This window comes from Pezoporus occidentalis, unplaced genomic scaffold, assembly GCF_034315485.1.
Source record: "Pezoporus occidentalis ecotype Australia unplaced genomic scaffold, CSIRO_AGI_Poc_V1 ctg72, whole genome shotgun sequence".
In the NCBI taxonomy this organism is placed as follows: Eukaryota; Metazoa; Chordata; class Aves; order Psittaciformes; family Psittacidae; genus Pezoporus; species Pezoporus occidentalis.
In genome coordinates, this window is record NW_026916072.1 from 3,276,102 (window position 1) to 3,299,181 (window position 23,080).

Here is a 23,080-nt window from a genome sequence, read left to right on the forward strand (position 1 = left end):
GCTGCTGCAGCAACCATTTCAGCGATGGAGGGGCAGGGGGTCAGCACAGGAAGCTAAGGATAAGTGTCCATTTTTATTGTCATTGACCTAAAGAAACAATGTGGGGCTTTTCTAAATATAAAGTAAGAGACAGCCTGGGGCAAGAAGACAAGAAAAGTTCTATGTAATAAACTGATTGTACATATAATAGTTATAGCAAAACTATAAGGATAAAATTCACCTGTTTGCCAACATCAGTTATCCAACAGCTTTGTCACTCTGCATCTTGTCCAGCAGTAACCAGGCTACAGAGAAAGTCGGAATGAACAGAATCACCTTAAGGATCCTTCCTGCCACTTACCACCTCGCTGAAGATGGTAAATGTACTAACCCAGGCCCCGAGCACCAAGGGACCACTGCTTGTGACACAGAAAAGGGGGGGGTCTGTTGTTTTCACAAGCCCCCCCTCAAGCAGAGTCAAAGGAATAACACAAAATGGGTTTAGTGTTCTAAGAGGCAAGCAGCTAAAAGCACCTCAGCTTCCACAAAGCCCAAAGTTAGTCCAACTGTAAAGAGTCAAAGAGAAACACCAGAAGCCTCACATACCTTAAACAATTTATTAGAACCCATAACTGTTGCTTTCATTAGAAGAATTCAAGTTAACACCTAATTCAGGGTGAAATTACATTGTAAGACAAAAAATAAATCATAGAGCTTAAATAGAGCATTTGCAGAAGGCTGCAGTTCCTGGAGCCCTGGCACAAGTTCCTGCTTCTCGTGGGGTTTTAGTAGGGGAGCTAATGCTGAGCAGGTTCAGTGTCTGGTTTTTGCACCATGCAGAGGGCTCTTCCCCATCTGCCTCCCAGAAGTGTGGAATGAAGAACTCGAGCCTCAAACAAAACCCCCTTGAGATGCCGTGCCAGAGGCTGAAAGGTTTTATTTCTTCTCTATGTGAAGCCAGGGTCAGAGATCCCTGCAGCCTAATAAAGAATTGTACAACCTGTGGCTTGTTGGAGGTTCACTGACGGGCACTGAGCAAACCTCAGCTGTGGCTCCAGATCAGAACCTGAGTACAGACAGACCGTCCACCCGCCCGGGTCCCGGGCCCCCTGTTCACAGTAGCCCTTTTGGAGAAGCAGGTTGGGTTCAGAACCTTAATTTCCACAGGTGCAGATCAACAGAATCATTCCCAGGAAATTCAGAAAGTGCTGGAACACAGAATACAAAACGTATTGAACTTGCAAACCTTCTGCTACAGCAAATCAAAACGTGGAACGTGGCAAACAGAGACCTGCATCAAAGCATTAAACTGCAAATTAACTCGTGTGACAACAGGATGGATGCTGCTGGACAGCAGGAGCACACACAACGTCCCTGCAGAGCCGCACAGACCTGCCCGCCTCTCCCTACCACAAGTGCTCTCTTTAGCACATCCACCCAGGTCTCCTACAAGCCCTGCTGCTTTATTTCTATCACCTTTTAAACCAAGCTATTACACAACTATTTCAGGCTGTTTCAAAGCACTGGAATTCTAATAACTGCTGCTTTCCAGCTCTAGCTATGAGATTTGGTCGCTGTGATCAGAACCGAGGTGGTTCGTGCTGCCAGGGAGCGGCACTTCCCTCGGATACATGGAGGAGGGAGCAGTTCTCGAAACATCCTGTTCTCATTCCCAACTGAGAGCTCACCTGCGGAACACAACACGGCACGCATGAGGAAGGTGGGAGTGCTGGCCCTCAGACAGGTACTGTAGAAAAGGAGTCCTTTGGCTGTACAGTGTTTCCACAGTGGATTTGTTACATGAGATACAAACTGTACAAGTTCTCCAGTTTACAAAGTTCTCTAAATGGCAGAAACAAGTCAGCCCGTATTTATAACGCCAGTTGGAAGCGTCAAGATTATTACAGAGAAGGAACAGTCTAAGTAATTGGCTCAATGTAACAACAAAAATGTAGTTTTAATACAATCTGCAATAGTACAACTATGCACATATGTACACAATGGCCTCCTGGTACTCGCTGACTGCTGAGTATGTGATGCTTTTTGTTACCAGCTCCCTTTAAGGTAAGGAACCCAAAGCAGGAATGGTTCAGTTCTGCAGCACGTCGGGTCCCACGGGTGCAGCCTTGTCCTGTCCCTGTTCACAGCTCACAGGACGCCGTCACTGAAGCGGGGCTTGCCATAGTCGAGGTCGTTCTGTAGGTCCCGTTCTTCATCATCTACAAATGAAGCACTCGGGTCAAACCTGATGTAATGCTACTGAAAAGACATCTAAGCAGCTACGGCATACATCCACACTGAGTGTGTGCCTGGGTTTGGGAATGAACTCACTGGGGAACACACAGAGAACACACATGAGCCTGGGGTGGCTGTCGGCTCCTGGGACAGCATCCTCAGCTCTACTGCTGCAACCCTGCTGCAGAGATGGAGTAACTCAGGAGGTGATGAAACAGTTTAAACTCACTGCTGTGATTTGAGAGTTTTCCTATGAGGATTTCAAACTCCCCCACTACAGCCCAGCTCCACGCTCAGCTGCTTTGCAAAGCTCCAGTAACACTTTTCAGCCCATTCTGGAGCTCAGGCTGGCACCTCATGTGCACCTCAGGGTGGTACCACCCCCTCCAGGCTACAGTGACACTGTTCCCACCCACTGCTCGGGCTGGACCACCGGTGCATCTTCCACTGCTGACTGGTGTCAGTGCTTCACACACCATCACCTCCCATCTCCCACCTCCAACCCGCGGGTGAGAGCTGGAGAAAGGCTTTTAAAAACAGGAACGGCAGCTCCCAGCCCCTTCCAGGCTCTTGCCAGTGAAATCCCTGTTCTCCCTCCCAGCACTGCTGAAGAACCAGCAACATGTTCTGCTCTTCACAGCTGGCCCAAGCCTACGCTGTGATACACACCTGACCCGCCAGGCAAGATGCCTCCTCTTGACCTGCAGAGTAGCTGCGTGCTCTGCTGGGAACACAGAGCAAGGCCAGTACGTTGCCTCTCCAGGCTGCCACATCCTTCAGCTCATCCTTACAATGGATTTACAGCTCTGTCCTGGATGGGAAGGGTGAAGATGCCCCATCCCTGGCAGTGCTCAAGGCCAGGTCGGACAGGGCTTGGAGCAGCCTTCTCTAGTGGAAGGTGTCCCTGCCCATGGCAGGGGTTGGAGCTGGAGGAGCTTTAAGGTCCCTTCCCACACAAACCAGGCTGGGAATCTCCAAGATGTTCCACCTTGTCTTTCAGATCCACACTGCCCATCTCTCCACCACTCTACTCTGCCCTGCTTCTTGATTTCTGCTCCTTGGATTTTTGTTTTTGAGCCTCATGAAAAACCATAAAGTTAAAACCCCCACCTGGTGCAGCCTCAGAACGCCCATTTCCTGCAGCACGTGCAAAAAATCCATCAGGGAAATGCACATTCAGTGTTTCTTCAAGTGAGGTTATAAAACACATTCTAATACTCTGCCCTCTACCTGCACTAACTCCACTCTGTCCCGAGTGGGTTCCAGCCTGCTTCCCCCAGGAACTGACCAAGCCCTTGTTTCCTTTCACAGCCCTTCCTGTGCTTCAGAGCTGGGCTGTGCCTTTACAGTCGCAAAGATGCTGGTTCACAGGAATGGAAAGCAAAGATCTCCCTCGGTGTGAAGCTGTCTGAAGCCCTTCAACGCTCTTACAACAACTATCCACCAGCCCCTGAGCGAGGTGGGCACCTCCTCCCAGCAGAGAGCCTGAAGCTTACCTACAAGATGTGCTGCTGTTCAGTGAGGAGCCACTCGCACAGCACAGGGCGTCACTTGATGCATGGACCGACTCCTCCCCTGCCCGGCCACCACAAACCACACTGACTACAGCAGAAGCCAACACTTCAAATCCCCGCAGGCAGGGGCAGGGATGGACACTGGGCTGCCAGGCTGGACACATCCCTCAGGTTTGTGTATTTGCCTCTCGTAACTTCAGCCCAAGGCCCACACATTTCTAGTGGCCACAGAAACCATGTTTGATGGAGCCGCTTTGTTTGCATGTGCCGGGTGCCTCGTTCCAGCCTGATGCAGAACCAGGTGATGTTTTCCTAATCATTTTTCGACAGGAATTGTTTCTTTCCTCCCCTACCCGAGTCCAACCCCCTCCTGAACCCCCTCCATGATCCCACCCTCACACACATCCCTGTGAAGAACAGACACTTCCCCTGACACACTGTCCCTGGAGGCACCTCTCCCTGCGCTGTGTGACTTGTGCCTTGGGACAAGTCAACAGCAAGTCATTAGGGAACAGCACAACAGAGGGCTTGGAAAGTTGGGTTTGAGGCAGTATCATGCACTGCTCAGACCACTGTTGGTTAAAAGGATTCCAGAAGTCACTCTGTCTTCACCACCAGGTACTAAACCATTGTCTCTGTACAGATACAGGGCAGGGGATCAAATAACAGGTTTTCACCAAGTCCAATCGTAAGGCCAGCCCAGCAGTGAGCTGACAAGTACCACATCTATGGGGAGCCTGCTCTACGAAGCCACTTTCATCAAGAGCTCTTATTTTTACAAACATCCCTTGCACAACAAGCTACATGAGCACAATCTCTGTGGTCTTTAACACTTTTCCTCCACTAATGCCTGTATCCTGCCCACCCTTTTGTACCTGGTATACAGGAACACTGTTCACATTGCTGGCAATAGCTGTAACACACATGGGATTAACTCTTGCTACCTAAAGCCCATAGTTTCCCCACGAAGGCCACTGTAGTGATGTCCTCATGCCAACAAGGACACGAGTGTGGAGCTCTGAGGCCTCCTCCTGCCTCTTCCCATACTCCTGGTAAAGACAGGCCCAAGGGCTGACTAAGGCAGCTGGTAGAAGTTGGGAGAGCTTCAGGAACAGTTCCCTGGCCTTGGTTAAGTGCCAAGAGTTGTCTTGTGAAGTCCAGTTAAGGAGCCGGTGAGGAGCAGAGCATCACCCCCTGCTCACCAAGGGGAACTGACCTAAACCTGAAGCATCCAAGCCACCGGCTACTGCAATGTGCAGGGCAGAGCTTGGACACACAGACACGCAGTGACCACCCTTGCCAGTGACACGACCGTAACCACTGCTTGAGGGTAACACCAGAATGCACTGCTAGCTCAGAGCAGAGTGTAACAGCAGCAGCACAGGTCTCATTTCTATCACCAAGTGCACTAATTGCCCTGGTTCTGATCCACACTTTCCTTTTGCTTGCTCATGAGTTTCAAACCACCAGCCTGGCCAAAAACCCGCTTACACTGCACAGCTTAATGCGTGCCCACAGAAATCAGGTGCTTTGTACCAGCTTTCCCCATTAATTATGCTTGGACAGCAACTGAATACGTGTCTGAAACACTACCATGAGAAACTGCATTACGAGGATAAAAATCAGGATGCCCACAGAACATCAGTCAGGGTTTGGGGAGGGGAGTGGGGGGTTCCCCTCTATTTTGCACTCAATGGAAAAAACTATATATGCTTATGGAAATGTTTTCCCCTCCAGACATGCAAACCTCTCACAGACTGTGACCAACAATAGGTGGAGGATGGCAGAGAGCATGGCGGGTCCACAGCACACAGCGATGGAGGTGATGCTCAGCAGCGCATGCAGAGGTGGTGACATGCACGGGTGGGTGTTAGGCTGCAGCGGGTCAGCCGCTCGCAGGGTGGGTTAGGAGGAAAGCAGGAGCTGTTGAATCTGTGTACAAGGCACAAAGATCACACTGGGGATCCCCAGCTGAGACCTTGCTGTGTACGGCCTCAGGGTGGATACGACAAAAGGAGTAGTCACAAAAACGACACTTCTGTGTTTGAAATGGCTTTAGGAGCATCCAAGGCTGCATCCCAGGGAGGTGGGAACCACATCTGGGAAATCTGAGTGTCTTGACTCTCCAGCAGAAGCTGCACAACCAAAATAAGGTACTAGAAGCCTCTCACTGCCCACAGCCAGAGCGTCGCTCTCAAGCACGAGCAGGACCAAATTGAAGGATTGCCTAAAGCCCATTCATTTCATATGGGAAGTTTGTGATCAGGTCAATGTAGAAAGGCTTTACACAAATTCAACAAGGAAACTCAGAATGGATTTTGTCACAATGGGATGGAGGTAAGGCCCAAGCTCACCTTGGACGTCTTCTTCTCCACCATCACCATCCTCTTCCTCATTGTAAGCCAGCTCAGCCTGTTTGTCTGCCTCATACTCACCCACGTTACCATCATCCCCATTATAATCTGCCAGTTTAGAACCCTGCTGCGGATCAACAGGGGACTCATTCTCATCAAAGAATCGGCCTGTGAAGTAGGCAAAGGATTAAGTCAGAAGCAGAGAGAAAAGAAACAGGGAGACTCTAAATGAAAGCAGACGGCAGGTTAGGAGAGGGCTGGGGTAGCTTCAGCTGGAGGAGGAAGGGGGACAGGGGAGAAGCAAGTCCTGGAATATCTCCATGCTGAGTCCCTCAGCATTTGGCTCATTACAAGCTTCGCTCTCAGAGGCAAGGGCTGGAGTAAGAGCCCAAACAAAACCTCCACCTTCCATTACCCAAACGCCAGCACAAGTTCTCTGAACACGCTGAAGAGCAGACACAGGGGGTTGTACCCAGGCTTTATGTCTGAGGACCACCAGCATTTTCCTACTTACAGCAGAGCAACAGACTGCAGACCCTGTATGCGGGTCCCTCTGCTGAGCACACACCACACCATCAAGGCTGAAACCCCAGCAAAGCTCTGCCTGGTGCCTCTGAAGTGACTGGTTTTAAGTACCTAATTGATTTGGCTTTACACTGGGGTTTCCTATTAGGCTTCAACAGTTTCCAAAATGTTCTGAATCCAGTATTTTTGTCTCCCAACAAAGAATTAAGAATAGTTCCAGACACTGAAACAATGCACAAAAAGCCACAAGAATTAGCTGGAGCTCCGCAACGACGAGAGAGTCGCCCAAGCACACAATGAAAGATTAATGGTGTGATGTCAAGTTCAGAGCTGGTGGTTAATGGGGTACAAGCAGATCTGTTCAAGTCAACGCAGTTCACTCTGCGTGCCCGTCGCTTCAGGAATGTGACAGTGGGCCTGCAGAGGATCCAAGTGCAGAGGGATGATGTGGAAATGAAACAACAGGATTAAAGTGCGATACAATCGTTACAGGCTGGAAAGGGACTGAGAACACACTCTGAGGGGCAGATGTTAAGCAGTTCACAGTGGAAGCAATTAAAGAGGGAATTAAAGCTGAAGGACATGAGTTTAGCACCAGGATTAAAGAGAGGTTGGGGTTGCAATGGACAGATGTAAAACTGAAATGATTTCTTAATGAAAACTCTCCGTGTGGCAGCCCACAAAGCCCAGGACAGAACCAGTAACACCCTGCTGTCTGGATGGGGAGGAAAAGCAGAGGAATCGCATCTGGTGAGGCTCGGGTGTACAGAAACAGGAATTAGTTATTTTCACAAACTAGAAGAAACTATGATCTGCTTAGAAATGAGAAGTGTAGCGTCTTATTCTCTGTTCATCCCCAGCCGAGTAATCCTTGCTGTTTGTATTTTTGGCCACTACATCCTATATAAAAAGCAGACAGAACTGTACAACTCACACATGTCAAATATAAAACAAGCCATGGAAGACACCCAAGTGCACTGAAAAACAGTGTGCCCAGCTCTGCACCTCGAAATCAAAATTTAAAAGGAAAACACATTTTGGGAAGAAATTCCCTGATTCTGAAAGCAGGGAGGTAGGACAGATCCCCTGAGCACTGCTTACTGGTCCATGGGCTGGGTGCACAACAAGGTCTGAAGCATTCAGTAACCAACACCCAGCCAGGTAATCACCCCCAGTGGAAGCTGTGTGCCAGACTGGGCTCCTCCACACGAGGGGCATGGATGTGGCACTGATGGACCTTTCCAAACAGCCACTGCCGACCCCTGGGAAATAAATCTGCCACAAACCTGGAGCAGCTATTTGAATGGGTGATAAAGTTTCTCCCTCACTGCATAGTTACATCGAAGCTACTCCAAATATGAAGGAGCAAAGAGAAAAGGAAATGTGATGATAACCGACTTGCAGCCTGCAGTGGAGCCATCCCACTCGCTGCTCCTGCCTGCAAAGCCAGGTCCCTTCATTCCCCCTTTCCCGGGGAGGACAGCACATCCATTTGAACACCCCAACCACTGAAACACGAGGCTCTGTCACTTCAGCTGTGGGCACCTGGCAAGCACAGGGTCTTCAAGCAGCTCCTTGGATAAAACTGTGTTGTACATCTCAGGATACAGGGTGGAAGCACAGCTTGCCAGGTTGCACATCAGTTTGGAATACCCCTATCCCCGCTTCAACAGAACATCCATGAGGGATATTAAAATCCCTGAAGCCTTCCCAAAAGATCTGTTTCTGAAAGACAACAGTAAATTGATGCCTGTTCCCTACCTCTTCAGCCCTTTGCTTTTCAGAGCTTTTTCCCCTCTCATACTAAACCCTGTTTTTTTCTCTCCCCTGAATTCCTTCCAGCTTCCCATCATCTTTGATATTTAAAGCCAGAGGCTGGCCTAGGTAAAACAGAGTTAGCTACTGCATCTCATCATCCTGACATCCTGTTATCACATCCCAGGGGAAAACCTCACTTCAAACGTTTGTTAGTGACCAACACCCACTGTTGCCCACATCGGTTTGCCCGAACTGCATCACTCACTCTGGGCAGGAACTTCCCTGTTCTTGATTGCAGACTGCTTCATGTTCACCAGCTTTTATGTTGTGAAGCTGCATCTCCTACATCGGTGGTCATCCAGCACTCAAAATACCAACCACCACCAAGCAGAGGATGCACCTTTGTGAACCTCACAGAAGCTTTGCAAATAAAACCATTAGCAATACCTATGCCTGGAACAGTCTTTTGTGCACCCACCAAATAGTGGTTTATTCCTGACCAGGTCTCCATTCATCTGCCTACAACAAAGCCAGGTTCCTGCTTTTGCTGCTCTCTTTCCTTTGAGGACACACTTTCAGATCCCTTCCCTTGGTCACAGTCTGTTCCTGAGAAATCCGTGCTAACCACTTGTCATGTTTAAACTGATGGAGGGCTTGTTCTGGTGCCTTTCCAGGCCTCAGAGCTGCTGGGTCTCTGGAATTCCTCACATCCTCCCTCCATTCACGTTCTAAAGATGTCTTTCTGAGAGAGGTACCATCACACTACAGAGTTGTTCATGGTTCAGAAGCCATTCCAGGTGGGCTCTTAAACCTCTCAGGCACTTTCAGTTATCTACAGGTTTACTCTAAGGAAGGGAACTGCCCAAGCTAAAACTTGTGACAGAAGTGAATTCACAATTTCATGTCCCCAAGAGTGACTCCAGCTTCCAGAATCCTCTTCACTGGTCACTGAAACCAGTTCAGGATTCTACTTCACCAAAACCACTATTTCTGTACCACTGTGTATCTGATCCACAGCATTCATACATGCCTCTGTTGTGAGAAAAGGATTCTGTAGCCTCCTAATTCTCATGGCTCTGAGGATGCTGCTTTGATGTAACAACCTGCCATCTTGGAGTACAGCATGATTTTAATAATAGAAACCAAAGCCTAAATGGAAACTACTTAGCTGTGAGCACAAAGAAGTGTAAAGTTGAATTTATAATAGCTATAGAAAGAAAAATCTTATTTGGCTTTAAAAAAAAAACAACAAAACAACCCAAAAAGATTTTTCGGCATAGGGGTTTTTTCTTCCAAGTTCCCCTTCCTCACCCAAATGCTTAACAATCAGAATTAGTCCTTTTAAAATAACTAGGTTACAGTACACCCAGTCAGAATACTCTATACTATACTCTATACTAATACTTAGGAGTGTTGTATCTCCACTGATACCATAGGAAACTTCAGTGTGACGTTCCCACAGGAAGATGCTGTAGGTGTAATACTCTCCCGGTGTTATGACAGAGACATCTCACAGCTGTGCATGGCTGTGCAATTCTTACCTGCTGCCTGCCCACTAAGCCTCAGCAGCATCACCACCATCACACACAACACACACATGATTTGGTCCTGTCTATCAGCTCCTTCCTTGAACAGGCACGGAAGAGAAGGGTTCTGGAAGACTTCTCACAGAGAAGGACAAACCTCTGGCCAGTACAAATGCACCACCCAAAGACCCTCTATATAAGGGCTGAACTCTTACGATACTGTCCAAAACTTCATTTAAGTAATAGTGTGAATATAAGTAACTATCATACATGTGTCAAAGGTTTTGACTTAATCTATTTAAATGTGTAGTAACTTCCAAAAGCATTTGTAATTCCTGTAAGCAAATATTTTTCTTAATGCCTGAATACAGATCCATATATATATATATATATATATATATATATATGAAAGATGCCTCATTAAGGTGTATCTTTTACACACTAGCACATTACATTTCAGGCTTACTCTCCAGAAGACCACCTGCTGTAATGGTTCCCACTTCCCAGACACGCACTATTACAGACAGAAACTGAAGTGATTTTACTCTATTGAAGCATATGATATTAGCAACTTACTTTGCTTCATCTTCTGCAAGTCACTGACTCTGCTCTTTGGGATTTTGATATGGTCTGTCTCAATTTTGTGTTCCTTCTGGCCTTCCATGGTTTCTTCAAAATTCAAGTGCTGGAGAGAATTGGGAGGGATCTGCTTGACAATGTCTGCGTTTCCATCAGCATCACTGCGCACACCTACAGAGCAAGGAAGCATGTTCAGTTTTACGTGGTTCCAAATGCAGGCTGTAAAGCTACTGCAAAAGAGAATTCCTCACAGTTAACACACAATCAATCCAAGTCGTCACCTTCTCAGGTGATTTTCTGTATGTACTTAAGTGCTTGATGAAGCCCAGAACAATAATATGTTCATGTATTTCTTTATTCTCCTGGTAAAATTCAGCTTTTCAAGTCTACTGAGCATCATTTCTTGCTTCAGAGCTATGATATGAGAAGAAGCTTGCAGAAGGTCACAGCAGTTATGCTGCAAATAATAACTATAATAACACATAACCAAGGAGTACAGAAAGCCCTGGTACCCCCTGAAATCCCCATCAACCTGCTGCTGCTGAACTGCAAGTTTCCTTCAGCAAGCTTTTCACTTGCTGTCTTTAATGTTTCCTCATTAATCAAAGTCAAAAAGCACTGCCTCAGAACAACAGGAAAGGAACTATTTAAAAGATCTGACATTTAGAAATAATAAACTCTAAAAACGTACAGAGGCTTCGAGCTCACCAGTTCTGGTGCTCTCATCTGCTTATGCAGCCACTGCCAAGGGAAAGAAATTCAGAAATGCTTCTGCTGCCCCTTTTTCCAAAGGGCCCAAGGATGGGCATAATAAACTTGAAGCTGTTTGCTGTGTCACACACATGTAACAAGCATGTTACACTGAATGGCTGTTAGCAGGGCAGTATTTGAACTTGCCAAAGGTGCAGATAGACTCTAACCTTATCTTTGACATTAAAGCAAAGTGACTTGATCCACAAGCATTAAATTTCAGTGTATTTTATATGGATTCATGCCCTTTCTAACTGCAATTCTTCCAACCCGTCACCGCAGTACTTTTAATTCTCTCATATCCTAACTCTCCCCCAGTCACCCTCAAGTGAGCTGCTCACAGGAGCAGGAGGACATTGAGCAACTTAACCACTGTTTAATCTCCAAACAGAACAGGCTACCAACAGATCTACAATCAACTCCCGGTGATGTGTTGCAGCCCTGGGTAATGAGTACCCCCAAGGGGAGATACCAATTTCAATTACTCTCCTCTGCCCAGTGCAGAAATCTTGAAGCACTTCTCTTTGAAACTTGTAACTCTCTCATTTGGCTGAAGTTGGTCAAAAGACTCAGAAATTAATGGGGGATGGATAAAAAGATCACAGAACCTCAGTGCCACAGGAAGCCAGACTAAGGACACGTGCAGCCTTGTATCCTGCAGAGACTGATCATTGGCTTGCTTTTTGCAAGCACATCAAACACCACGAAGGGTCTGGCTATGCACATCTGACACTCAGGGCAGCAGACATTAACAGTGGGTTTCCTATAAAATGCTGACTTGCCACCTGCTAGAAAGATCTTTACCTGGTGCCAGATTTGGAGCATGAGGCTGCTCAGTTGGAAGATTTAACACAGGTTGATGAGCTTCACTTTTAGGAGCTGAAATGAGTGGCTTCTTTAAAGCTAAAACAAAATGCAAGGACAAAAGCATGAAACAGGCAGTGTATACCAGATCTTCCCCTAACAACCCTGCCAACTTTGTTGTTGTTTTCTTGGTTTTAAGCCATAGATTACAATATAAAAGACAAGATTTCTGGGACAAAAATAATGAAGTTATCAGCATTCAGCTGAGACCTCAAACCTCAAAAGCACAGTAAAAATTACCCCATTTTACACCCCACTTGAATATTATTACCATAGAGAAATTTTAAAACTTTGCTTTCACTATGAAACACATGGTATTCAAACAGAATATATACAACACCAAGAACCCAAATGTGAAAGTATGAGAATACTTCTAACCAGTGGGAGTGTCTTCAGCTTTAGCAGGGTCATTATCCTCTATTTCAGGCATTCCTGCATCTCCTCCTGGTTTGATTTTCTCTGTAAGACAAGAATAGAATAGGCTGCCTTATTAACAGTCAATCTCCCTCTTGTGGAAGACTCTAGGACCAGGAGAAAAGTCCTTTATCCACAGAATGCATCCGATATTGATAACACAGCTACAATACTCCTTGTGCTGCACTGCAGACTGCTCTGGAGCAGCACTCCCAAAATCAGTGCAGTCTCCAGAAAAGGATGGGAAACAGACGTACTGCTCTTGGGAGCTGAGGTCAGAAAGCCTGCTGCAAGAAGCTGACTGGAACAGACACTGAACTGATACCAAAATGTGCTGATTCAGCAGCACAAGAAGTAGAAACAGAGGGAACCCCCATCTGTCTTTTAACGAGGCCTTCAGGGAGGACACAACCACACTAATTACTCATTAGGAGCCTTCTGTACAGCTGCTGATAACCAGAGGTTCCCACTGTTCCTCCCAGCTAGACATTGCTCAGTGGTTTCAAGGCTTCTCACCCCCAGCCACCAGCTCTCCAACAGGATGCTCCTTCCCTGGCTCACCCCGAGATAATTCACTGTTCTACTTCAGAGAAATGCAGGATTCTGTATGAGGACACCACAGACTGGCTCATTATCCATCAGAAATAACAAACCTAACAGATACCTTTGCCATTTACAACGTGATCTGAAGGCTGCTCATTCTTTACTGTGTTTTTATCCTCTGTCTCTGGAACAGTCTTAGGTATCGGCTGGTCATCATTATTGGGACTTACTTCAGTGTCTTTACTGGACTGAATTTTTTGTGTGTCCTGTTAAAACGAATTCAGAAGGAACCAGCATTAAACACACCCCTGAAAATGACAAACCAAACACCCTCAAATTCAGGATTACTTTAGGTTGCAAAACAGCATTTCTGAATGACATGATCACCAAAGTGACCAACAGCAGAATTCCTCCACCTACAAACCCAACTCCTGGAGTAGGAGATGACAGGATGGACACAGGACACAAAATGTGAAATAAAGCAGGGCTGTGAGACATTTATATTGGTGTATGTGGCTCAAGTGTAAAACAAACAGGTTAAGGTGTCACTGGCCTTGAGCCTCAGATCAGAGACTCTGAAACTATTCTAGATTTTAAGACTGAAATCTACTTTAACTTTACCTTATCGTTGCCTGTTTGTAAACAGAGACAAGTAAGGAAACTAGATTTAAAGAAAAGCAGGTTATTTCATCTGCTTGTAGGAAAGAGGCCCGTGTTCTAGTGGCAGCTTGCACCACATAATTACACCCCTGATACCATTCAAACGCCATTGTTATTTGCATCACATTAGCACCTCAAGGCCTCAACAGAGATCAGGTTCCCCTTTGCAGTAATCTATACAAGGCTGTAAGGACACGGATCCTGCCCTAGAGAGCTGTAAAGTAATATCCATTTTACAGAGAAGAAACTGAAATCCTTCACAATGATGTCATGTAGGAAGGCTGCAGCAGAGCAAGGAATTAAGCCCCATCTCCAAGGCTCAGTTCACTGACAGCAGAACAGGCAGATGTGTGTACTCTGATACTCATTTAGGGCTGCTCAGGAACATACTTAACCAAAAGGTAGGGAAGAAATGTCCAAAGCCTCCACATATCTGCAATGCTCAGTCAAACAAACAGGACATCAGACTCTAACCCAACAAAACTTTGCTGTGCATTACCTTCTGTTCCCGCATAACTTGGTCCATTAATTTCTTGATGTTTTCTTCATGCTGCAGTCTCATTTCCTTGATCTGCTGCCCACACTGCAGACTTGATTAGAAACACATTGTTAGTTACATTTCATTTGTTGCATCTGCTCTCCCATAAATAAAATAAGGGGAAAAATATGAAGCGGCACAGAAAGCCAAACCTGAGTTAGAACAAGAATAGTGTCCAAACAGTCTTGCCCTGGAATGGAGTGGAAATGGACTGAATACAGAAAGAAAGCAGAACTGGATAAAAACAGGGACAGAGCAGTAAAACAGGAAAAGAAACAGAAGGGCCTCGAATGTGTCTCCAAACCCTGGAAAGCAACGGGAAAGTCGAACTCCACAGTTAACCTGTCAGCACACATTAACTCCTCCAGGAAAGCAAGATCTCCCCTCATGGCTCTCAGCAAAGAAGATGCACAACTACCACTATCAGTTACTGATACCAACTCAAATAACAGGATCTGGATGACACAGCTCAGGATCCCAACTTTTCCAATGAGCCACATCACCATCAACCCAATTCAACAAAACTCCTGTCTCCCACAAACCCACTAATACTCAACACCAAAGAGTAAAGAATAAAGAATACAAATAAAGGCTGAGGTCAGCTTCAAATTCCAATCTACACAATGCTGTCTACTTCAGTGAAAGAAATAAAATTACACTCCTAGAGCTGTGTCCTAGAGAATCATAGAACACTCAACTGGACTCCTCCAAGCATTTGCTAACCAAGATCTCCAACTTAAAAAAAAAAATGCATTGACTTAAAATTGTCCAATGCTGAACAACTCCAGTAAGTGAGCTTTTTCTTGGATCATGAGTCACTTCAGGGGGAGGAGCAGAACACCACGAGAAATAGAACTCTGAAATCAACCAACCAGCTAAGTCACGGTCACATCACCAAGTGAGCACACGCGAGTTCGAGGATTAGCAGAAACAGCATTAATTTGCACTTTTACTAAGCACAGACTTCCACTACACACACAGAAACCCACAGTTACCACCGTTCTTGAAGGCCTACCTGTCATACTCCAGCCTCCTTGCAAGGTACGTGTTGTTCTTCTTGTACTCGTGCAGCTGATCCTCCTGGCGAATGAATTCCTGACGCAGCTCTGCCAGTTGTTCTAGAGCAAACAGCAAAAACCAACACGAAACAGAAAGAGAAGAAGCTACAACTGGCAGTATTGCCAAGTAAGTTAAAAACATGCTCAAGCTTTATGTTATTCCTTCTAGATATACTTTAAAGATCCTTTAAGTAACTTGACAAAGATGCCAATTTACTCGTGTTTGCCAGATGTCAGTGTGAATTACAGAACAATTCTCATACCATGCCAAAACCCCTAAGTTTTTCTTTACCTTTTCACTCAGAAGACTCACACAATGCTAGTTCACCCATCTGTTGGAAATCTCCTTAATTTCCTGAAAGATTCTGCCATTCTGAGTGACACAGAAGTACTACTAGGTTGGTGATGATGAAATATTCTTCTGCTGCAGAAAGTGTACAACAGAAGGTACCTTCACACTACCCATAAAGCCAATACGTATTTCCTGTCTTCACAGTTGTTCTGGAAGTTCCTCTCCCTGCTCCTCAGGCTACAAATAATTGTCATGCTTCCTGCTATTTTAAGTAGCACCTCCAGAGACAGAGGCAGAAGTGCCAAGTATGTTGTCTGCAGGCGTGTTCGAAGTTTGGCATCAGCTGCTCGAGGTCACTCTGAAACCCACACAGGAGCATTGCAGGCACTGTCATCATGGCTGCATAGAACAGCCCCAGCAGATGTTTTCTGGACCTTTTCTAACTCAAACGTTGAGTATCACAATGCTGTTGATCCAAACTGGGCTGAACTGTGTATTTGGTCATGAAAATTATTCTAGTCTCTTGGAAGCGAGCAGTGTCAGAACATGTTCTTTCTGCAGACAGTAGAGCAAAAGCCAACCTTTTGCTTATCCAGAGTAGGCAATAAACACATATAGTGACATTTCATAGAATGGTTGGGTTGAAGGGACCTTAAAGCTCATCCAGCTCCAACCCCCTGCCATGGGCAGGGACACCTGCCACTACAGCAGCTTGCTCCAAGCCCCGTCCAGCCTGGCCTTGAACACTGCCAGGGATGGGGCATTTCACTTTATACAATGCTCCAGCACCACTTGGTCTCTCATTTAAGATGTTTTCGGCAGTACCCAGGCAGTGAAAACACACAACTTCCCAGCCTGCCAAACCACCGTTGAGCCACGAGCTCCTTACCCTTCAAACGATGTATGTCTGCCATCTGATAGGATATGTTGTTCTGCAGCTTAATCTGAAAGGAAGAAACAGTGGTGTAAGTACAGAGCATCAGCAGGTCAGAGGCTGAAGGCTCAGGCATGTTTGTTTGCTTTGTAAAGACATTGTACATAAAGGATTATCAGAATGACGTGTGGAGCTCCTGTAAACACAAGGGATGTATATTTAGTTACCTGTAAGTGATACCAGCAACCTGAGCGCTGTCTTTAGGCCTTGCTAACAAGGACTTCAATTGATTTCCAGAACGTATTTCTATCCAAAAAAGCCCATTCTGTCAGCACTAAAGAAGCACACTGCATCCTGACACTGCAGGAGGCCTCGGAGCATCCCCAGTGTCAAAGGCAAGGGTATAAAAATAAGCAGAGCATCAGCAGCACAGCCACTCTTTACCTAATGGCTATTTAAAGTAAATCAGTGATGTGATGCTACCAAATATTCACCACACACGCTTTATTTTTGAGAGGGAATCCGACACCACAGCCTTCCACACCAGCTTTTCATTGGGTATTTTTAGTAAGGAAATAAATAGTTACAAGAAATGAGAAATGCATGTGCATTAAGTAAAGATGATTTGCCTTGTTCTTACACAAAGACAGCAGAAACAAAGAGAAAGATGCACATGCAGAACATACTGAGAAAGGATGAAAAACCCCACAACTCATCAGGCAACACTGATGCTGTAATTCTTTCTCTTGCAGCTTCGTGATCGATGTAAGCAGTAACTCTAGAAAGGGAGCTGAAACAGGGCTGTGACTCTCAGGTTGCAAGGTCAGAACTACCTCTTGAATAGCAAACTGAGGCACAAGCAGCCCTGCTCTGGCATGGGACATACTCAGGCTACTGCAATTCCCACAGGGATCCTGAAGCTCAGTGGCCGAGTTGGTCACCTACATTTCCTGTTGGACCAAACAAGAGACATGTCCTTACTTTAAGGCTTCCCCACCCACCTCTGCCTTCCCTTTCAGCAAATTATTCACGTCTTTAAACACAAAACCATGCATGAAGGCTTTTTGAGAGACGCACACACTCTGGACCTGGGATTCAATGCGTCCCACATGGCTGAGGCAGCACTTCCACCTTCAGGAGCCCTCCGGCCGTACCAGCACTGCTGAAGCCGTGATGTTCCGCAGAACACAGCGTACAGGGAGGCACGGGTCCAGGGAAGAGCTCCAGCCACATCCCAGAGGCTCCTCACGGAACAGCGTGCTCCGGCCAGCACTTGCTCTGTGCCAGACTGCAGTGTCCTGGCTCAGCACTGCATACATGGGCAATGCTGGCAGCAAACCCTGGCCCAGGCTGAGAACCAAGCCAAGAGGTACTGCCACCACGCTCCCACCTTGGGGGGAAGGCTCAGCCACTTCACAGGCTTTTCCCAAAACTAGGAAGAATGGCAAATGATGCAATCTCCTGGTAACCCGAGATCCCTGACCACGTTGCTCTGAAACACATACAAAATGGGAACAGCCCAGGGATGCTTGAGGAGCAGCCTCGGCACGTTCAAGCCACACATTGGAGCAACAGTCACACACATGCTCTGCCCACCAAGAGGTTCAGGGCACTCCAGTTACAGGATGCACAAAGAACAACACTCAATTAAATGAAAGCCTGTGTTGGACTTCACACAGAAGCACAGGCAGAAGTAACCACTGAGCCCTTCTATTCCAACAGGCACTCAGCTCTCCATCAAGCCATGGGGGAACAGGTACAAACCATGATGGTTGAGCATTAACCAAAAGCACCTTTCCTATTTTGCAAAGCCACCGACAATAATGACCAAGTCTTCCCTCTCCTCCGCTCTAAAGCGGTTCTTTCCCAGAGCCCAGTAAATCTACCAACAAAGGAGGGAAGTGGCAGGTTCTGTTTTCAAACCTTCATCTATCAGAATTCATCATACATGAACTCTTCCTCCTGGCTTGCTTCTGCTCATCCCATAAAACACTGGGCTTGCCACAGGCTGGGGGTGGGCTGCCTGTCTGCTACACGGTTTGATTTGGAGATAGCATCAGTTTTATCACAATCTTTCATCTTGGTGATGTTGAGTTCCAGAGAGAAGTGACAGGATTTATATCCAAAACAGCTCAGCTGACAGCAAATGTCCCTCATCTGAAGGAGAGGAAGGGAAGAAGCTTTTTTATGATTCATGGGATCTGTTCCACCTACACATACAAAAAAACACACTCCACAAACCATGGCACAAGTCCAGTTCTTTCTGAGCTGTGTCCCCCTTTAGTCCTATTTGTATGTTCTGTTTCTCAGCAGCTTCTCAGATCCATTCCAAAGCACTTGGGATGTACAAAAGAAATTCTCTGGAGCCCGATGAGCTCCGCACAGGGAAGAAACATCGGAAATCCTGCGCATGCCAGAGCTCTGTACATGCAAGACAACCCTCCCAGTGCTGCCTGGAGGGTAACACACTGTCCTGTAATGAAAGCTGAGGTGAGAAGAGGAAGTCAGGAGCAGGCTGGAGCTTCTCTCTATGGATGGTGGGACAGAACACAGATGGTGCTGCTTTCTGATAATGATAAAGTCATGCAGTAACTTCCCTGGGGGGCATTTCCTTACCCAACAAGAGCACCCTCCAAGGTGCCTGTCCAAGCAGCACGAGTGTTCATGCCAACACATTGCTAAGGCATGTGCAGGAACAGCACAGGAGAGCTGCTCAAAAGCCTCTTTGCATAAGACTCTTCTAATGTTGCCAACTGCCTTTTTCAGAATAGGCTCTGCTATGACCATGCTATTAGTACAGCATCAGGGATGACAGTGAGCATCAGGAGCATGTGGTAAGCATGGAAGATCATTCAGTATCACAGCTTTGCAAACTGAGGAGCTATCAAGGAGTTCTGGCAACAAATAACATAGCCAGCTGCTCCCAAGGATGTTTTACCCCACAGCTCCATCCTGTGAAGCACCACTCGGGGCACCAGCCATAGCTCTGGGATGAGACAGGCGCAATGGCAACCACAGAGCTCTGAACCCCCCCACACTGGGTGGCTGCCATCTGGCAGCTCTCCACCAGACATCCCTGCCCTTCATCTTACTGAGCTTATTGCAAAGGGATGTGCAAAGTGATGGCGGGGGGGAAGCAGTATGCTGCAAAGGAAACTAATGGTACCCACACACATCACCTCCCAGACAGCAGGGCAATCACTGCCCGCCTGCCTCCAGAGCTCCTCTGGTTGTTCCGGGGTCCAAGAGACCACCATGAGCTCATCGCATTGTGACAGGAGAAGAAAACCCCAAGAACTCAGGCTTTTTCTTTTCTAACTGAAACCCCACAAGACACTAGGTCACACTCCTACACTTGGTCCCAAGAGCAAACATCCTGGTGCAGTGAATGGCATGCTGCAAACGTGGCAGGAGGGAGGAGACACACAAGGGTCTGGGCTCGACTACAGACACCACTGAGTGAGGAGAAAGCTGCCTGCAGAAACCCAAGTTGCTTCAACACTGGGAAATGAACACCCAGTTTGCATTACCACAAGGCAAAGAAAGCCTTAAAGAAACCACCAGAAAAGCATCTCTCACAGGAGTTTTGTATGAAACAAGCGAAGACCTGCTGTGATCACTTGCTACCTGGGAGTTACCAGTGATGGTGTTTGGTTCTGGCTTTTGCATTTCACAAATGGATTGCTGGTAAAACCCAGTTTGTTCCAAGAACATCCTTGCCAAATTCTATTTTCAGAGAAAAACAGTTATCCTTCAAGCCTTTTTTGGTCAGACACTTTATACCTTCTACTCACTACTTCTTTCTATGACAGATCTTTATTCCCTAAAGCAGAGCTTTATTCTCTAGTCACTTAAAGGGTTTTTTTTAGAAGGAAAACCAGCCAGGATTGTTGCCACCGAGAACATTATAGGAGTTCACATGGGAGGAAAGGAGAAAGGGACAGGGACTGGTTATTGATAAACCAGGCTGCTGCTCTTGCCTGTTAAGGCCCACTAAACATTTTGAACAAAAGGGGATATTCAAAAGCTACTGGCTCCTTTGGCCTTAAGTGGCAGCTTCTAGAACAAAGAGTGAGGATCCAAGGCATATACTGCAGCATGCACACAATAACAATAAAATTAAGTGGTGCATTTTGCTGCTCACATTTCTCCTGGTCCCCTCCTGACTCGGAGTGTCCAAAGACTGGCCAGGTTTATTGAGAACAAAGTGGTCAGCAGGCAGGTACAGCTCAACAGCACCTTGGTTTGCATCATGCATCAGAGCAGGCTCTGGCTTCCAGCAACCCTTGCCAGGCACCCTCACTTCACCCCCTCATTTCCTTGCCTGGTGTCCTATTGTAAAACATCACAGCCTTACAGAAATGTACAAAATGTCTTGTATTAAAAGCCAGCCTTGCCACGCAGCCCAGTGACTGATGGCTTACTTGAATGTCACTGAGGAGCTGGACACCTGTCAGCCAATGATGCACAAAACAAGTTCGTTGCCCTATGAATGCAGGCTCAGTAACAGGAACCCAACCTCATCCACAGAAAGAGCAGCCACACCACCAGCATCCACTTACAGTACTCCCCTTGAAGACCCTTGGCCACTTCTCCAACAGCCCACAGCTTGGAGGCAGTTTCAATGCATCTACCAACCATCAGCAGCCTTCCTCCATTGATTTCTCCAGCCCAGCTGTGAGCTCCCCTTATTTTAGTGCCCTCAACAGCCCAAGAAAGGGAGCTCCAGCTCAGGGCACTGACCACCACCTGTACTGTTTTCAAGCTACTCCCACCTTTGGGTGCTTGCTTTTACTAAGAGGGCAAAGAACAACTATACCTATTTGTCCTCTATTTGCATACGGAAGTTCAATTCAAAAAAGCCAACAATGAAAAAAAAAAAGCCCAAACCAAAACACCCAAACGTTTTGAAAACTGCTGGTTTTCTGCCTTCTGCAAGGGGAAACAGCTTTGTTACAACCTAACTGCTCTGGAATCACAGAATCGTTCAGGCTGGAATCCAACCGCTTCAATTTCGGTTCAGCTCTTACTCAGACTTTGACATGGATAGAATACCTATTTATTAATTAAATCTAGATTTCAGAGTATCAAGGATTATTCACCCCGGTGTTAGTGGCATTAGTTTCCAGCCGAGAGCACTGGTCCCCTGTGACAAATCTGATCAGGCTTTTTATTCCAATCTCAGAAAACAAAAATAAACTCAAAGTGCCACGTTTGCTGAACACACAAATGGGTTCATTTTAATGGTTCGGCAGGAAAGAAAACGTAACTTCAACACAAAGTTCATTGGCTTGAAGGAGGCTCATTCTGTAATGAGATGTGCATGTATTTAGCTTCTTCTGGGACAATTAAATGCATTTTCTTACACTGCTCATCAAATGTGTCTCATGAAAGGGGCCGGAAAACAAATTCAGAGAGTAACGAGGCTGAGAGCGTGACATTTCCATAAATCCCATGGAGAGAAACAGCGTTCACCCAGCAGAACCGGGAACTGCATACGAACAGTACCCGCTGCCGTGCACGGCTGAGTACAAGCGCTCGCCCGTGTAACTCCTCTGTACCAGCTGCCTGGGATCATCATGAAAGTTGATGCACGAACTCCTCCTCCCTTCCACAACAAAAGAAATCCCCAGGCCGCCCGCACACACCAGGGCAGGCTGGATTTCACACTGGCCTGTTCCTTCCCAGCTAAGGAAAATGACACGTTGCCTCAGCAGCAGCAGGGTTTTGTGCCCCAAGCACAGGCAGGGACCAGGCTGTGCTGTGCCAGGGGAGCTCAGGGCGCTGCACCTGGGCGTCAGACTTGTGTCATTTTCCTTGAGGCCAAACTAACCGTCGTTTTAAGGCTGTGAACAGCTTTTTGATCACACAAGGTCAGCAGACGAGGAAAGCTGAAGGAAAATGAACACATTTAAAAACAGCAGTCTGGAAATCAGCGGGCTCTCGGGTTTCCACTGTCCGCACACACACTGCCCGTGCTGGGCATTTTCAGCTCTTTTCTGGGATGCTTTCAGAAACCCGAGCATGCTGCGAATGTTCCAACTGCGACCAAGCCCGACACAGCTCCGGGGGCTCGGTTCACCCGCCCGGGGCCGCAGGGAGCCCGGCCACCGGGCAGAGCCTCCCGTCTCCCCCTCTTTACCTTGCTGTCCTCGCACTTCTTCACCTGGCCGTCCCTGGCCTGCAGCTGGCTGCTCAGGTGGCTGTAGTCGGCCTCCTTCTGCTCCAGTTGCTTCTTGTGGGAGTCCACCTTGCCCATGAGGTCCGAGTTTCTCTTCTCCAGGCGGCCCCGGGCCACCTCGGTGCGCTTGGCCTGGCTCTGCAGCTCGGCCAGCTCCTCCTGCAGCAGCGCCTGGCGGGACGAGGCGTTCCAGCAGTTGAAGGCGAGGATGGCGATCACCACCACCAGCGCCACGAACACGAGCGAGGGCAGCCGGCCGCCCCTCCGGTTCGCCCCGAAGCCCACCATGGGGGAGAGCGCCCGCCGGGGCCTTCACCCGCTCCCCGCCTCCGCCCGAGCCTCACAGGGGAGCAGCAGGGTCAGGCTGGGGGCTGCTCAGGGAGCCCAACGCCGGGCAGAGGCGCTGCCCCGGCAGACCGGGGGCATCCCCGGCGGG

The 23,080-nt window shown here is 47.3% G+C and overlaps 1 protein-coding gene across 2 annotated transcripts; it reads right to left on the reverse strand.

Annotated features, from left to right (window-relative positions):
- Positions 1-582: 582 nt before the first annotated feature.
- GOLM2 (golgi membrane protein 2) lies at positions 583-23,080 on the reverse strand. 2 transcript variants are annotated; one of them, XM_062642718.1, is made up of 10 exons: positions 22,606-23,080; positions 16,479-16,533; positions 15,255-15,357; positions 14,201-14,291; positions 13,163-13,307; positions 12,463-12,543; positions 12,025-12,123; positions 10,468-10,641; positions 6,083-6,250; positions 583-2,198 (listed from the first exon to the last, which is right to left on the reverse strand). In XM_062642718.1, the coding sequence occupies exons 1-10, from the start codon at positions 22,930-22,932 to the stop codon at positions 2,128-2,130; spliced, it is 1,314 nt and encodes a 437-aa protein (XP_062498702.1). In that variant the 5' UTR covers positions 22,933-23,080; the 3' UTR covers positions 583-2,127. The 2 variants fall into 2 exon arrangements, with proteins under 2 accessions (XP_062498702.1, XP_062498703.1); XM_062642719.1 differs by lacking the exon at positions 6,083-6,250.

What these genes read in the sequence shown, in the direction of transcription:
- GOLM2 (XM_062642718.1), bottom strand. Translation starts at nt 22,932, where the DNA reads ATGGTGGGCTTCGGGGCGAACCGGAGGGGCGGCCGGCTGCCCTCGCTC. An exon ending in AGACATACATCGTTTGAAGG is followed by an intron (nt 15,358 to 16,478) that starts GTAAGGAGCTCG and finishes TGTTTGCTCTAG; the next exon opens with AACAACTGGCAGAGCTGCGT. An exon ending in TCACGTTGTAAATGGCAAAG is followed by an intron (nt 12,544 to 13,162) that starts GTATCTGTTAGG and finishes CTTGTCTTACAG; the next exon opens with AGAAAATCAAACCAGGAGGA.